At 43.7% G+C, this 15,423-nt stretch overlaps 1 protein-coding gene across 1 annotated transcript in view; it reads right to left on the reverse strand.

Moving 5' to 3' along the window:
- Nucleotides 1-15,423, reverse strand: part of GRIN2A (glutamate ionotropic receptor NMDA type subunit 2A) — a 718,378-nt gene that overhangs the window by 237,342 nt on the left and 465,613 nt on the right. The window contains exon 3 of the mRNA XM_088466915.1: nt 9,422-10,014. Coding sequence (XP_088323041.1) covers nt 9,422-10,014 — 593 coding nt within the window. The remainder of the gene's footprint in view (nt 1-9,421; nt 10,015-15,423) is intronic.

A 15,423-nucleotide genomic window follows, 5' to 3' on the forward strand; every position in this document is an offset into this window, starting at 1 on the left:
AGATTATAGTGGAACCACACTGTGTTTCTACATTCACTTCTGCAGTAACATAATGCTGAGTATCCCCATGTATGCAGGTCACACCAACAGCTCCTCCCTTGCGCTTTAAGGGGTTCACTAACTCAGCTTTCATAATCGTAATCAGGCTGCCAGAATCTAACAGAGCCGCTACTGGTTTGCCTTCTACAGTCATCTTACACATTTCCGTATGTGTCTCAGCCTGATGGTCAGTAGTACAGGCAGGCTGTGCAAAGAAAGACAACTCTCCCTTTCTGCGGTTCTCTCAAAGGCCGCAAGATACGCTTCCACATCATCACTCTCGGTCATCTTTTGCAGAAAGTGACTGGCGCGGACGGAGCGAGTGTTGGTTGGAGGGTTAGCGGAAGCATCTCTAGTCCGGACTACTAACTGTTGTACCACATCTTTTAAGGCCTAGCGGGTTTCCTCTATGGTGACTTGTTGAGTCCTGTTTGTTTCCTGCTGAGCTTTGATAGCTTCTTGCAGAGTTTTGTTAGACTGGAGCAAGGCCTTAACTATGTCCTCCATGCTGTCCTTGTGTAGGTTTGTAGCAAAACCGGGCTTCTCTCAGCATCTGCTGACAACACCTCTATGGACCTCAAAGGACACAGTTTTTATCCACACTGAGGAACTGGTGTCTGTCCCTTTAAATTTTAACCGTAAAATTTTTTCTTGCTGTACCTTTCAGTGTGTAGTTCCCCGCATTCTCCACCATATATGACATTGAGTTGGGTTAGGGGTCCCTCTCCTGGAGTAGATGGACTCCTTAATTACACACACAGCAACCGGGAAACAGCAGACCAGTCTGGATGCGAGTACAAGCTGGTCGGCGCCAGTCTTTATTGTACAATATCAGAAATGACATAAAGAAAACATAAACATAAATCCTAGCCCTGTCTGGGCACTAACTTTACAAGTGATTCCCTCACTACAAGAACCTGGCAGGGCCTAATACCCTCACCAGCAACAAAAGCACAGCACAGTCCTCACTGCTAGGTTTCCAAGTGTCTCTGAGCAAACTCCCTGCCTGCTCTCCCAGGTGAGACACTCAGCCCCAAACAAACCAAGCATATCTTGGCCACTCTCGGCTGGAAGCCCTAATGAGCCTGTTACCAGGCTGAAAGGCCCAAAACCTGGAGTGGCTGCGGGTGGAGCCTACCCTCTCCTCACACCCACAACCCCCAGGTCCCAAACCGGCTTTTCCAAAAGCCGACAATCTAGTCTGCTCACAACACAGACTTCTCCTGGTTTTTTTTTAGGGGTGAGCGGGTTCGGATTTCTGAAATCCGAACCCCCCCGAGCCCCCCCGATCCGAGTCCGATCCGAGTCAGGCTCGACTTTTCCCGCCTGACTCGGATCTGAAATCGAGGCAAAACGTCATCATCCCACCTTCCGAGTCTCGCGGGTTTTGGATCCTATATAAGGTACCCGCGTCGGCGCCATTTTCTCACTCGGCTGTGGACAGTGAAGAGGGAGGGTGGGAGTTAGGGCTGTGTAGTGTAGTGTAGTGCTGCTGTTGTCCACTACTTCAAAGTCCATAGGGGCTGGCTGTGTTGTGCTGTGCTGCTGTTGTTAATAGGGGCTGTGTCCACTACTTCAAAGTCCATAGGGGCTGGCTGGACTGTGTTGTGCAGTCAGTTCTCCATAGGGGCTGTGTCCACTCCAAAGTCCTGTGCAGTGTCCCAGTCCTAAAGGGGTGCTGTAGTGTTGTCCAGGGGGTGCTCTGTCCATCAGGGGTGCTCCCCCCAAGTGCTAAAAAAAAAAAAAATTTCTGTGTTTGTGAATTGTGTGCGCAGTAGCCGCACGTGCATCAACAAAGTAGTGCCAAGCGTGCGCCTGTGTCATAAGTAAAGGGCCGGCTGGCTTGACCGTTAAGGGTGCTGTAACCCCCGAAAGTACACTCCAGTCCAAACCAAAAAAACAATTATTTTCTGTGTTTGTGAATTGTGTGCGCAGTAGCCGCACGTGCAACAACAAAGTAGTGCCAAGCGTGCGCCTGTGTCATAAGTAAAGGGCCGGCTGGCTTGACCGTTAAAGGGTGCTGTAACCCCCGAAAGTACACTCCAGTCCAAACCAAAAAAAAATTATTTTCTGTGTTTGTGAATTGTGTACGCAGTAGCCGCACGTGCATCAACAAAGTAGTGCCAAGCGTGCGCCTGTGTCATAAGTAAAGGGCCGGCTGGCTTGACCGTTAAGGGTGCTGTAACCCCCGAAAGTACACTCCAGTCCAAACCAAAAAAAAATTATTTTCTGTGTTTGTGAATTGTGTGCGCAGTAGCCGCACGTGCATCAACAAAGTAGTACCAAGCGTGCGCCTGTGTCATAAGTAAAGGGCCGGCTGGCTTGACCGTTAAGGGTGCTGTAACCCCTGAAAGTACACTCCAGTCCAAACCAAAAAAAAAAATATTTTCTGTGTTTGTGAATTGTGTGCGCAGTAGCCGCACGTGCATCAACAAAGTAGTGCCAAGCGTGCGCCTGTGTCATAAGTAAAGGGCCGGCTGGCTTGACCGTTAAAGGGTGCTGTAACCCCCGAAAGTACACTCCAGTCCAAAACAAAAAAAAAATTATTTGCTGTGTTTGTGAATTGTGTGCGCAGTAGCCGCACGTGCATCAACAAAGTAGTGCCAAGCGTGCGCCTGTGTCATAAGTAAAGGGCCGGCTGGCTTGACCGTTAAAGGGTGCTGTAACCCCCGAAAGTACACTCCAGTCCAAACCAAAAAAAAATTATTTTCTGTGTTTGTGAATTGTGTACGCAGTAGCCGCACGTGCATCAACAAAGTAGTGCCAAGCGTGCGCCTGTGTCATAAGTAAAGGGCCGGCTGGCTTGACCGTTAAGGGTGCTGTAACCCCCGAAAGTACACTCCAGTCCAAACCAAAAAAAAAATTATTTTCTGTGTTTGTGAATTGTGTGCGCAGTAGCCGCACGTGCATCAACAAAGTAGTACCAAGCGTGCGCCTGTGTCATAAGTAAAGGGCCGGCTGGCTTGACCGTTAAGGGTGCTGTAACCCCTGAAAGTACACTCCAGTCCAAACCAAAAAAAAATTATTTTCTGTGTTTGTGAATTGTGTGCGCAGTAGCCGCACGTGCATCAACAAAGTAGTGCCAAGCGTGCGCCTGTGTCATAAGTAAAGGGCCAGCTGGCTTGACCGTTAAAGGGTGCTGTAACCCCCGAAAGTACACTCCAGTCCAAACCAAAAAAAAAATAATTTTCTGTGTTTGTGAATTGTGTGCGCAGTAGCCGCACGTGCATCAACAAAGTAGTGCCAAGCGTGCGCCTGTGTCATAAGTAAAGAGCCGGCTGGCTTGACCGTTAAAGGGTGCTGTAACCCCCAAAGTACACTCCAGTCCAGACCAAAAAAAAAATTATTTTCTGTGTTTAGCCGCACGTATATATCAAATCGATATAACATAAATGGAGGACCAAACTTTCTCCAATAAAAATAAAATAGAGAAAGATCAAGAACCACTTCCTCCTAGTGCTGAAGCTGCTGCCACTAGTCATGACATAGACGATAACATGCCATCAACGTCGTCTGCCAAGGCCGATGCCCAATGTCATAGTAGAGGGCACATACAATCCCAAATGACAAAGTTCAGGAAAATGACCTTGAAAAAAACATTTAAATCAGCTGAAGAGAAACGTTAACTTGCCAATATGCCATTTACGACACGGAGTGGCAAGGAACGGCTAAGGTCGATCCCTAGTATGTTCATAACTAGTGGTTCAGCTTCTCATGACGATGGAAGCCCTCCTCCCACTAAAAAAATCAAAAGAGTTAAGCTGGCAAAAGCACAGCGAAGAACTGTGCTTTCTAAGAAGATATCACAAATCCCCAAGGAGAGTCCAAGTGTGGTGGTGGTTGCGATGCCTGACCTTCCCAGCACTGGACGGGAAGAGGTGGCTCTTTCCACCATTTGCACGCCCCCTGCAAGTGCTGAAAGGAGCACCCACAGTCCACTTGCTGATATGCAAATTGAAGATGTCACTGTTGAAGTACAACAGGATGAGGATACTGGTGTAGCTGGCGCTGAGGAGGAAGTTGGCGAGGAGGATTCTGATGGTGATGTGGTTTGTTTAAATCAGGCTACGGGGGAGACAGTTGTTGTCCGTGGGATGAAAAAGCCCATCACGGTCATGCCTGGGCAGAAGACCAAACATTCCACCTCTTTGGTCTGGCAATATTTCTATACAAATCCGGACAACAACTGTCTTGCCATATGTACCATATGTAAAGGTGAAATAAGTAGGGGTAGGGACGTCAACCACCTAGGAACATCCTCCCTTATACGGCACCTGCAGCGCATTCATAAAAAGTTACTGTCAAGTTCAGAAACTTTGGCTAAGACCGTAAGCAGTCCAGGGACACCTAAATCCCGTTGTCCTGTTGTATCCAAGCGCCTGCAAACCACACCGTCAACTCCCTCCTCGTCAATTTCCTCCTTAGTCAGGATCGGAAGTAGTCCTGCAGGCCATGTCACTGGCATGACTGACTCTCCTATCCGGGATTCCTCCGGAGGATCCTGCATTGCTACGCCTACTGCTGCCGCTGCTGCTGTTGCTGCTGCTGGGAGTCGTTCATCATCCCAGAGAGGAAGTAGGAACACCACTACTTTTACTAAACAATTGACCCTCCAACAGTCCTTAGCGAGGAGGATGAAGTACGACAGCAGTCATCCTGAAGCAAAATGTATAACTGAGGCCTTGACTGCTATGTTGGTGTTAGACGTGCGTCCGGTATCCGCCATTAGTGCAGTGGGATTTAGACAATTGATGGAGGTAGTGTGTCCCCAGTTCCAAATCCCGTCTAGATTCCACTTCACTAGGCAGGCGATACCGAGACTGTACAGAAACGTCAGAAAAAGTGTCCTCAGTGTCCTGAAAAATGCCGTTGTACACAATGTCCACTTAATCACGGACATGTGGACAAGTGGAACAGGGCAGACTAAGGACTATATGACTGTGACAGCCCACTGGGTAGATGTATCACCTTACGCAGCAACAGCAGCAGCGTCACCAGTAGCAGCATCTCAGAAACGCCAGCTTGTTACAAGGCAGGCTACGCTGTGTATCACCAGTTTCAGTAAGAGGCACACCGCCGACAACCTCTTAGAGAAACTGAGGGAAATCATCGCCCAGTGGCTTACCCCACTTAGACTCTCCTGGGGATTTGTGATATCTGACAACGCCACCAATATTGTGCGGGCATTACATCTGGGCAAATTCCAGCACGTCCCATGTTTTGCTCTCACAATAAACTTGGTGGTGCAGAATTTTCTGAAAAGCGACAGGGGCATGCAGGAGACGCTTTGGGTGGCCCGAAAAATTTCTGCCCACTTTCGCCATTCAGCGACTGCGTGCCGAAGACTGGAGCGCCAGCAAACACTCATGAACCTGCCCCGCCATCACCTGAAGCAAGAGGTTGTGACGCGGTGGAACTCAACCCTCTATATGCTTCAGAGGATGGAGGAGCAGCAAAAGGCCATACAAGCCTATACATCCACCTATGACATAGGCAAAGGAGGGGGTATGCACCTGACTCAAGCGCAGTGGAGAATGATTTCCATGTTGTGCAAGGTTCTCCAGCCCTTCGAACTTGCCACACGTGAAGTCAGTTCAGACACTGCCAGCTTGAGTCAGGTCATTCCCCTCATCAGGCTTTTGCAGAAGCAGCTGGAGAAAGTGAAGGAGGAGCTAAGACAGAGCGATTCCGCTCGGCATGTGGGACTTGTGGATGAAGCCCTTCATTCGCTTTGCCAGGATTCCAGGGTGGTCAATCTGTTGAAATCAGACCACTACATTTTGGCCACCGTGCTCGATCCTAGGTTTAAAGCCTATGTGGTGTCTCTCTTTCCGGCCGACACAAGCCTGCAGAGATGCAAAGACCTGCTGGTGAACACACTGTCAGCTGAAGCGGAACGTGACACGTCAACGGCTCCTTCTTCATTTTCTCCCGCAACTGGGGCTGCCAGGAAAAAACTTAGGTATCCTAAGCAACCCGCTGGCGGTGATGCAGGGCAGGCAGGACCAAGTTTGGACATCTGGTCCGGACTGAAGGACCTGGCAACAATTTCTGACATGTCTACTGTCACTGCATATGATACTGTCACCATTGACAGAATGGTGGAGGATTACATCGGTGACAGCATCCAAGTAGGCATGTCAGACAGTCCATACCTGTACTGGCAGAAAAAAGAGGCAATTTGGAGGCCCCTGTACAAACTGGCTCTATTTTACCTGAGTTGCCCCCCCTCCAGTGTGTACTCCGAAAGAGTGTTTAGTGCAGCCGGGAACCTTGTCAGCGAAAGGCGTAGGAGGTTGCTTCCACAGAATGTGGAGAAGATGATGTTCATCAAAATGAATTATCAGCTCTTCCAGGAAGACCAGCCTCCAGAAGGTACAGAGGGACCTGTGGTGGTGGATTCAAGTGGGGACGAGTTAATACTTTGTGAGGATGAGGATGTACACACTGAAGAGGGTGAGGAATCGGTGGATGAGGAGGATGAGGATGACATCTTGCCTCCGTAGAGCCAGTTTGTGCAGGGACACATTAATTGCCAGCTTGTTTTGTGGGGGCCCAAACAAACCAATAATTTCAGCCACAGTTGTGTGGCAGACCCTGGCGCTGAAATGATTGGTTTGTAAAAGTGTGCATGTCCTGTTTATACAACATAAGGGTGTGTGGGAGGGCCCAAGGACAATTCCATCTTGCACCTCTTTTTTTTCTTTGCATTATGTACAGTTTGGGGCCTAGTTTTTCTAACTGCCATCCTGTCTGCCACTGCAGTGTCACTCCTAGATGGTTCACGTGTTTGTGCCGCCCACTCGTGTCGCTTAGCATAGTCATCCAGCTACCTCGGTGCAACCTTTTGGACATAAAAACACTATTGTGAGGTGTGAGGTGTTCAGAATAGACTGGAAATGAGTGGAAATTAAGGTTATTGAGGTTAATAATAGCATAGGAGCAGAAAAACCTACAAATTCTGTGATTTTAGCTGTTTTTATGCTTGTTTTCAAAAAAATACAGATCCAAAACACAAAACCCAGAACCCAAAACACGGAAGGGTGGTTTTGGCAAAACCAATCCAGATCCAAAACACGAAGAAAGATCCAGATCCAAAACCAAAACACAAAACACGAAAAGTGGCCGGTGCACACCCCTAGTTTTTTTAGAACACATAGGACAGGAATCTGGGACAAATTTACATGCCACAGACCACTTTACCAGTGATCCTATCACAATATATATATATTAGGGATGTGCAGGCTCAGATAGGTTTGACTTTTGTCCAGGAATGATGATGTTCGTCCATGTAAGATGACGTTTAGCTTCTTTCTGAGTTACGTTTTTTTGGAGGGAAAAATCCGAACTCAACGTGCAAATTCGAACCTATCCGAGCCTGCACATCCCTAATATATATATATATATATATATATATATATATATTATATATATATATATATATATATATATAATCCTTCAAGTCTGCTGCAGTCACTGCTTAATGTAGTTAGCTGGTGGTGCTCCAATGGAGGCCCAAAAATACTGCACATAAGTCCAAGAGAATATGGGTACTCACCATTCAGTAGAAATTGTAGTTTTAATTAATCACAAACATCAATAAATGGAGTCGACGTTTCGGTCAACAAAGACCTTTTTCAAGACAAACAAAGCATCATAACTACCAGAGACCCATAACCCACACATACCCAGAGCCGACTTATATAGTATGTACAATTAACTATGTACCTTAAATAGAGCCTACCGATCTCCCAGTTTATACTTGTCTTGCACAATAACTCATCCGAAGCTTTGGCTGAAAAGCAACTATTGGAGATGCATGAACAATTCTTGGATAGAGGGCACTCACCAAGAACAGTGGAAAGATGCCTAGTGAAAGCACGGCAACGACACTCATAAGCTACCAACAAAAAAGACCGACACTACCAGGATGATATATTCTTCAACTTATGATTTGGCAGCTAAGGTCACCAGTAAAGCCATTAGAAAACATTGGCCTATCATTTCTTCTGACTGTACCTTTGATGGGATTAGTAATCTAAGGCAATTATTGATGTGGCCTACTAAACAACCTGTTGATTTGCCTAAACATTGGCTTTCTGGATGCAAACGTGGGTGCTACAGATGTGATGAATGCACTACCTGCCACTCTATGATGGTTGGCACCAGGTTCGCCCACCCGCACAGTGGCAAGAAGATTGAGATCGGACATAGACTGCAAGTCCAAGAGAATATGGGCACTCCTCATTCAGTAGAAAAATTTAGTTTTAATTACTCACAAACATCAATAAAGGGACATTTCGGTCAACAAAGACCTTTTTCAAAACAAACTATATGTGTATATATATATATATATATATATATATATATATATACTGTATACACATATTACAATCTATACATATATATAGATTGTAAGCTTGTGAGCAGGGCCTTCGTACCTATATATCTGTCTGTTATTACCCAGTTTTGTTCTATAAATGTTAAAAATTGTAAAGCGCAACGGAATATGCTGCACTATATAAGAAACTGTTAATAAATAATAAAAATAAATATATATTTATATATATATATATATATATATATATATATATACTGTATAGAGTGGGGTAGCTAATGAGGCATAACAATGTCCCCAAGATAACACAGTCATGTTCCCTATTAGCAGGATACAGCCAATCTCTTGGTGGTTTTGGCACTTTTCCATAATTATTTATTATTACTATTATTATTATGTATTACTAGCTGTAATGCCTAGCATTGCCTGGCTCTTATATGTTTATATTTTTCTTTCTGTCTCCTCCCACTCTTTCTGTCATTCACTTTTGTCCGCCCACACTCACACACCTCTTCTTCTGTTTCTCCCACTGTGTCTCTCTATCACTGCCTCCTCACTCTCCCCTATACATCTCTGACAGTGGTGGGAGGGGTCATACAAGGTGATAAAGGGAGGGATAATATTAACTGTCATTACATTCCAACATGATGACAACATTTTTATCAGGCTCCAGTTTTATAAATGTAGATATCATACATTTAAAACATCTATAAAAGAAAAACCTTTTTGTTGTATTACAAAAATAACTGCTGTTACACTAATAAAATCAGTAGCATTAGCCAATGTTTTCAGATTGTATTAAAGCAGAATGTTTTGAATGTACTGTATGCAGAGCTTATAGGCATATTACATGTAATGAAGAAACACAGTCATGTACAGACCAATTTTTTTCTATTGATAAAATTAGACTAATATTAATACTGACTAGCGATATATAGTGAAAGGATTTCTTACTAAATCACCCCCATGCTGTGCTACACAAAGTATCATATCTATTAATTTAATATATAATCATAATGTTTAATATAGAATTCAATGTCTTACTCGTGAAGCGTGTGAGTAGGCATCTCATTCCGCTCATTTTGACCATAGCAACTAGTCTTGGCTTCTGGAATTACCGAATACGTTTCCAACATGGCTGATGCAGCTGTGGTTATAATTCCAAGGCCATCCCTCACTCGAGCTTCCAAGCCATAGTCCCAGTCGTCATAAGATACAGAAACTAATCCACATGGAAATTCAAATGGTATTATTTCTGTGTTTCCTGTCACCAGGTTGGGAACAATCCAGATGTAACCATATCCCATTAGGCCTAAAGAACGAGCTTCTTCAAAAATATTAATTGCTTCATCCTTTGAACAATAAAGGAGTATAACAGAAGAATGGATTTTCTTCAGCTGAGTGAGTGTTTGTGCATCAGTATATGATGCTTCCAGAGTAATTACATTCTGCACGTCCCAATCCACAAAACTATTATCCACAGTGGTTTTCATGAAACTTATAAAGTCTCGATATCCTGGAAAAGTGCTTGTTATAATAGAAAATACATGCCAGTCATATTCCTCCATAATTCTTAGCATGACAATGGCTTGCTGTTTGATGGAAGCTCCAAACTGGAAGAAGGTTGACATTGCATCCTGTAAAACAAAATGGAAGGATACATTAATTGTCAGAAAGGAAATAATTAGTACACGTAACAGTTAGGGTGTATTGTAATAGATGTGCTGGATCCATTGGAATAAATTAAGTTCTTCCTTAATCTACATTTCTATTTTCTGTTGATAATTGTTTTTTTATGTCATTAAAATCTACATACAAACTGTATGGTACTTAAATAAATAGGAGTTATCTGATATTAAAATACTCTGTCATGCATATCTTTTATTGAAGACATCGCATTGAGTTACCCAATCTAACGGTCTTCTTGTGTTCTGCCTGTTAAAATATAACAATGGATCTACAATTGGAGAAAATCCCTTAGATTTATAGCTCAGAACAATATGTTGTATAATAAATCTCTTTAGCTACAGATGTGTCTACATAGACCTATCCTCAAATCACGCCAAATAGTCCCGTATGGCACGCAATGAAAAATGCGACTAAGCAGCACCATTCATCTTTATCAATCATTATTTTATTCAATTTGCATCTGTTTTTGCACTGCTAAACCAAACAAGAACACAAGGTCTAGGGGAAAAAAGGCAAGAGCCCAGGATCCGATATGACTGAGCCACAACATGCATCCCGTCACACAGCTTTATGCAAATTTACACTGCCATGATTGGGAGAAAAGTGCAAATACTAAGTCCCCAGTACACTACAAGTCTGTTGGTGTGTGGCTACAGTGTGAAAAATATGGTAAAATGCAAAAGTAGAAAACTACTGTGGCTATCTGTGGTGCAGTCATGCCAAATGTCATGCACCATATAGCACAACAATGCTAGGTGTATGTGGACACATCTGGTTCCACACAGTCCTCCCATATTTCACACTTCATAACTTCCAGTAAGTATTTGTGCTAAACAAATTTCACAGTGGAAAAGGCCGTGGTGTGCAGGATTACATTCTGGCCATACAAGCTCAAAGCTCTGTTGTTGCTTGTCTCTCCTTGGGATGAATTCTAAATTTTGGTTATAAGATCCACAGAATTTACAGTTTGTAAGTAGAGCCAGGAAAATGATGAATTATTTCTGCTCTGCAGTATGGTCAGGTCTGCTAATGAAGATGTTCTGAATGGGAAGAGCAAACATTTTAAGGGAATTCCAGATGGAGCAAAAATAGGGGGAGTTCTGTGCAGAACACTGTACACCCAAATGCAGAATTAGGAGAATAGTACACAGATCATTGGGATTATAATCTGACTAACAACAAATTACAACATATTACATGATCAAGAAATTAACTCCTGAGAGTAGGTGAAATAAACGTACAATAGCCTATAAGGTTTGATGATTACAAATTGACCACAAAACTAACACAGACATTTACACACAATTACACTAGTTTTCAAGCAAATGTATTGTAACAAAAGTGTTTTTCTTTGAGGGGATAGGTGGGGTCAGGCTATTTGTACAGACCTGCTGAAATAAACCCATATTTGCCATGTTTTATCATATGTTTAGGAAGAGTTCTGATGGTGACAGGCATGTACTGTAAGGGGAAAGTCTGAATGCTGCCCATGATGCTGCCGGGTGCTGCAGCTCTGGGTAGGTGTGGCTGAGAGTGTGGTGCTGTCACATCAAAGAGCAGTGACCACTCCCAGTTAATCTCTGATGGGATAAGCGGTTACTCTCTGATGGGTCCGGCGGTTCAAATCCCAACCCCGGAAGACCGGCAGCAGTGAAGATCCAGACAAGGTAAGTAACTAACTATCCCCCCTACCCCTAACCCACCTTTAATGGTACCTAACCCTAACCTTCCCCCTAGTGCCTAAACTTAACCCCCCTCCCCGCAGCCTAAACCTAACCCTCCCGAGGGGTGCCTAACCCTAACCTCCCCCCGGGGGTGCCTAACCCTAAGTAACCCTGGGAGCCGCTAACCTAACCCTCCCCCCGTGTGGCTGTCAGCACCTGCCGCCCGGCTTACCTTCATTCAGTATACCGGGCGTCGGGCTCCCGGCATAAGGATAATGATAGACATCAGGATTTTGACGCCTATCATTATTCCCCTGTTGGGATTGCAAAGTCGGGAAGCTGGTGGTCGGCATTTTGACCGTCGGCTTCTTGACTGCATCCCTCTCTGATACATAAAAGCAGCATACAGTAGTATTACAATACATTGCAAAAAGCACAATCTAGTTTAAACATAATTAATATTTGATTTAAATTCATAGGACTGCATGCTCAGAGACAGGTCCGGCATGTGCGCAGCATCCATTCAGACTCCGGGATCCAGCACCGCCGCACAGCTGCTGCGGTGGGGAGTCCCCAACCTCCCTATTTGACCACCCGCGGGCCACTTCGGCTGAAATCGGGATGGGGTGCTCCCTCTATGGGTGCCGCTCCTGTTCGACCGCACTGGTCGAACACACCTAGTGCCGATTCTGCTCAGTGTACATGGGGCACTGCATGGAATAATGAAAACACCTTATGACAAATGACCCATTACTCTAAGCTAGGGCCGTAACTAGGGTAGTGTGACATGTGCCACGGCACAGGGCACTGGACAACAGGGGGCGCTGTTTGGCAGCACCTGTTAATTTTGTGCTTATATTCATTCTCACTTGTAGATTCCTCTTCTTTTATTCTGGCATCTCCTGGACACCCATATCTCTTCTCTGGCTGACTCCACTTCCATCTGGCAACCTCCACAAGCACCTTTAGTCATATCCTCCTTTATTTAACACACACTTCAAGATACTATCATATCCGGGATGCAAACCCATCACTTCTGAAAAATTATTGTGTATCACCACTTAAATCATTGGATTCACACTGTATTTGGCAGTGACACATGGATAACAGTGGTACAAAGGGATCAGTACCCCTTCATCATTGAATGGGACAAATTAGATTTGCCATGCACATCTTATTTCCTTATTTAAAAAAAAAGGGGGGTCACCAATGCTGTTTCTGCCCCAGGGCACCAAAAAGTCTAGTAACGGCTCTGCTTTAAGCTTCTGAGGAGGCTTGTCTATACTTTATTCACCTCTCACACATTCCTAACACAACCCATTGGACAGTCTTCAGTCAGGCATTCATTCCCATCCATCTGCAGAGATTGCACTGACTAAGGTGATTAATGATTTGATCACTGCTAAACTAATTGCCATTACTTCCTTATTGTCCTACTGCATTTGACTCTCTTGATTACTTTCTTCCCTTACAAATGTTATATTCCCTAGGTCTTCAAGACACAGTCCTATCCTGGTTCTCATCCTACCTATCAAAATGTTCTTTCAGTGTTTGTTTCTCTGGATCCACCTCCTTTTAACTTCCTCTATTAGTTGAGTTCCCCAAGTCTCAGTCTTCTGTGTCCTGCTCTTCTCTATCTATGCCACTTCTCCTGGAAAACTAAACAGTTCATTTGTATTTCAGTATCATCTCCATGCAGATGATACCCAAGTTAAACTATTATCTCAGAATCTCTCACCATCTGTACATCTGTATTAGCTCACACTAATGAATGTCTTTCTGCCATTTCAAACTCTGTGGGACAGATCTAATAATATTTGCACCAGCCAACAGGACCTACCTACATTATGGGCTCTAAACCCTAGCGGTTTGGTGGCGGTTTTGCTATTCACAGATTTACTAAGGCCAAAACCACTGCAAAACTGCCGTCAAGACAAATTTTAGAATAGAATAGAACAGGGCTGTCATTTAGAAACCGCTGCCAAACCACCGGGGTTTAGAACCTGTCGCTTAGTAAATTTTGCCCTATATCTCTACTTCTGTCAACAATAATAAACCCTACCTCTCAAGACCTCTTCCTAGATGCTATCATTGACTAATAACTGTCCTTTGCTCCTCATATTCAATTTATATGTAAAACGTATTAAAACTGCACAGATATCATACACAAGACACTGTACAATCAGTAATTTATGCACTCATCATCTCCCGCATTGACTCAATATTGCAACAGCTTTTCAACCAAACAGACTTTCATTCCCTAAAATCTAGTAGACTCATTATCCTTGCAAAATGTTTGTCTACTACTGTTCTACTTTATCAGTCTCTACAACTGCTGCTTGTATGTTGCTGAATCCAATATAAAATACTTCTAACATGCAAAGCTATAAACAGTACTATACTAACATACTGTACTATACATCCAATTTCTTATCTCAAACTATCTCCCAACTCAACTCCTCTGCTCTGCGCATAATCTCTGCATCTCTCATCCATAATTAGTATCTGTTCCCATTACCAGTACTCACTCTTGGAATACCCTCCCTCGTACAACAAAACATTCAGACATTCCCTGAAAACTCATCTCTTCAGACAAGCCTACGAAATTTCTAAGTGATCCTCTTAACCTTCCTAACCTATTGTAACTGATCACTACAACCCCTCTACACGGTTTACACAAAACGTTGATATGCTCTATTTCTATTCTGAAACAATTGCCTGAACCCAGACCAACATTTCTGTGTGACTGGATTATAAATCCCACAAAGTTATAAACTCCTGTTATCCTATAGATTGTAGGTTTGGAAGCAGGGCCCTCTTACCATTCTCTTACCACATTATTTGTACTACTATTTAAATAATTAATTATAAGGAATAGTCAATGGAGTCTATTTACTAAGCCTTGGATGGAGATAAAGTAAACAGAGAAAAAGTACTAGCCAATCACCTCCTATTTGCCATGTCACAGGCTGTGTTTGAAAAAATGAGAGTTAGGAGCTGATTGGCTGGTACTTTATCTCCATCGACTTTATCACCAGCTAAGACTTAGGGCGATATTCAATTAGTTTCGCACCCACGGAAAAGTTTAGCCTGCCGGACTTTTCACCGACATCGCGTCTTCTGGACGCAATTTATCGCGCGCATCCCCGCTATCCGCTATTCGCTGTATTCAATTCCAAAAGGCGCGAAACTCTTAAGTGGCAAATGCAGAACAGGCAGAAAGAACTGTCAGAATTGGGGAAACCAGGCTGAACCCCCCAAAAAAGATGCATTAACATTGGGGATCAATGTAGATGTGTCCGAATAACCCTAATAAAACTGTTTGGGGTACTTAAGTTGTTTCAATAGCTACTTATTAGTGTCTTATTAGTGTCTTTGCACAAGTGATGTAGAATGTCATTAAGCTGTATTTTTGGGTGAAAATAAGTAGTCCTGTCAAATTTAGGGTACTTGAAAATTGGTGCTAGCATATTTTAAAGTCTCTAATCTGAAGTTTAAAAAAAACTTGAAAAACGCACCTGTTACAAGCACCTGCAATCTTAAAAACACTTGGCCACTCCCTATAGCACCCCAAGAAGTCTATTTCGCTAGTATTTATACTTGTCTCCTCACTTTGTGCTTTCTCGCCCCCAAAATTAAAGTACTTTTTTGGGGTGTTATTAAATTTTTCCTGGGAATTTTTTGACGCAGTTG

This window comes from Taudactylus pleione, unplaced genomic scaffold (assembly GCF_031769625.1).
Source record: "Taudactylus pleione unplaced genomic scaffold, aTauple2 ptg000066l, whole genome shotgun sequence".
Classification (NCBI taxonomy): Eukaryota; Metazoa; Chordata; class Amphibia; order Anura; family Myobatrachidae; genus Taudactylus; species Taudactylus pleione.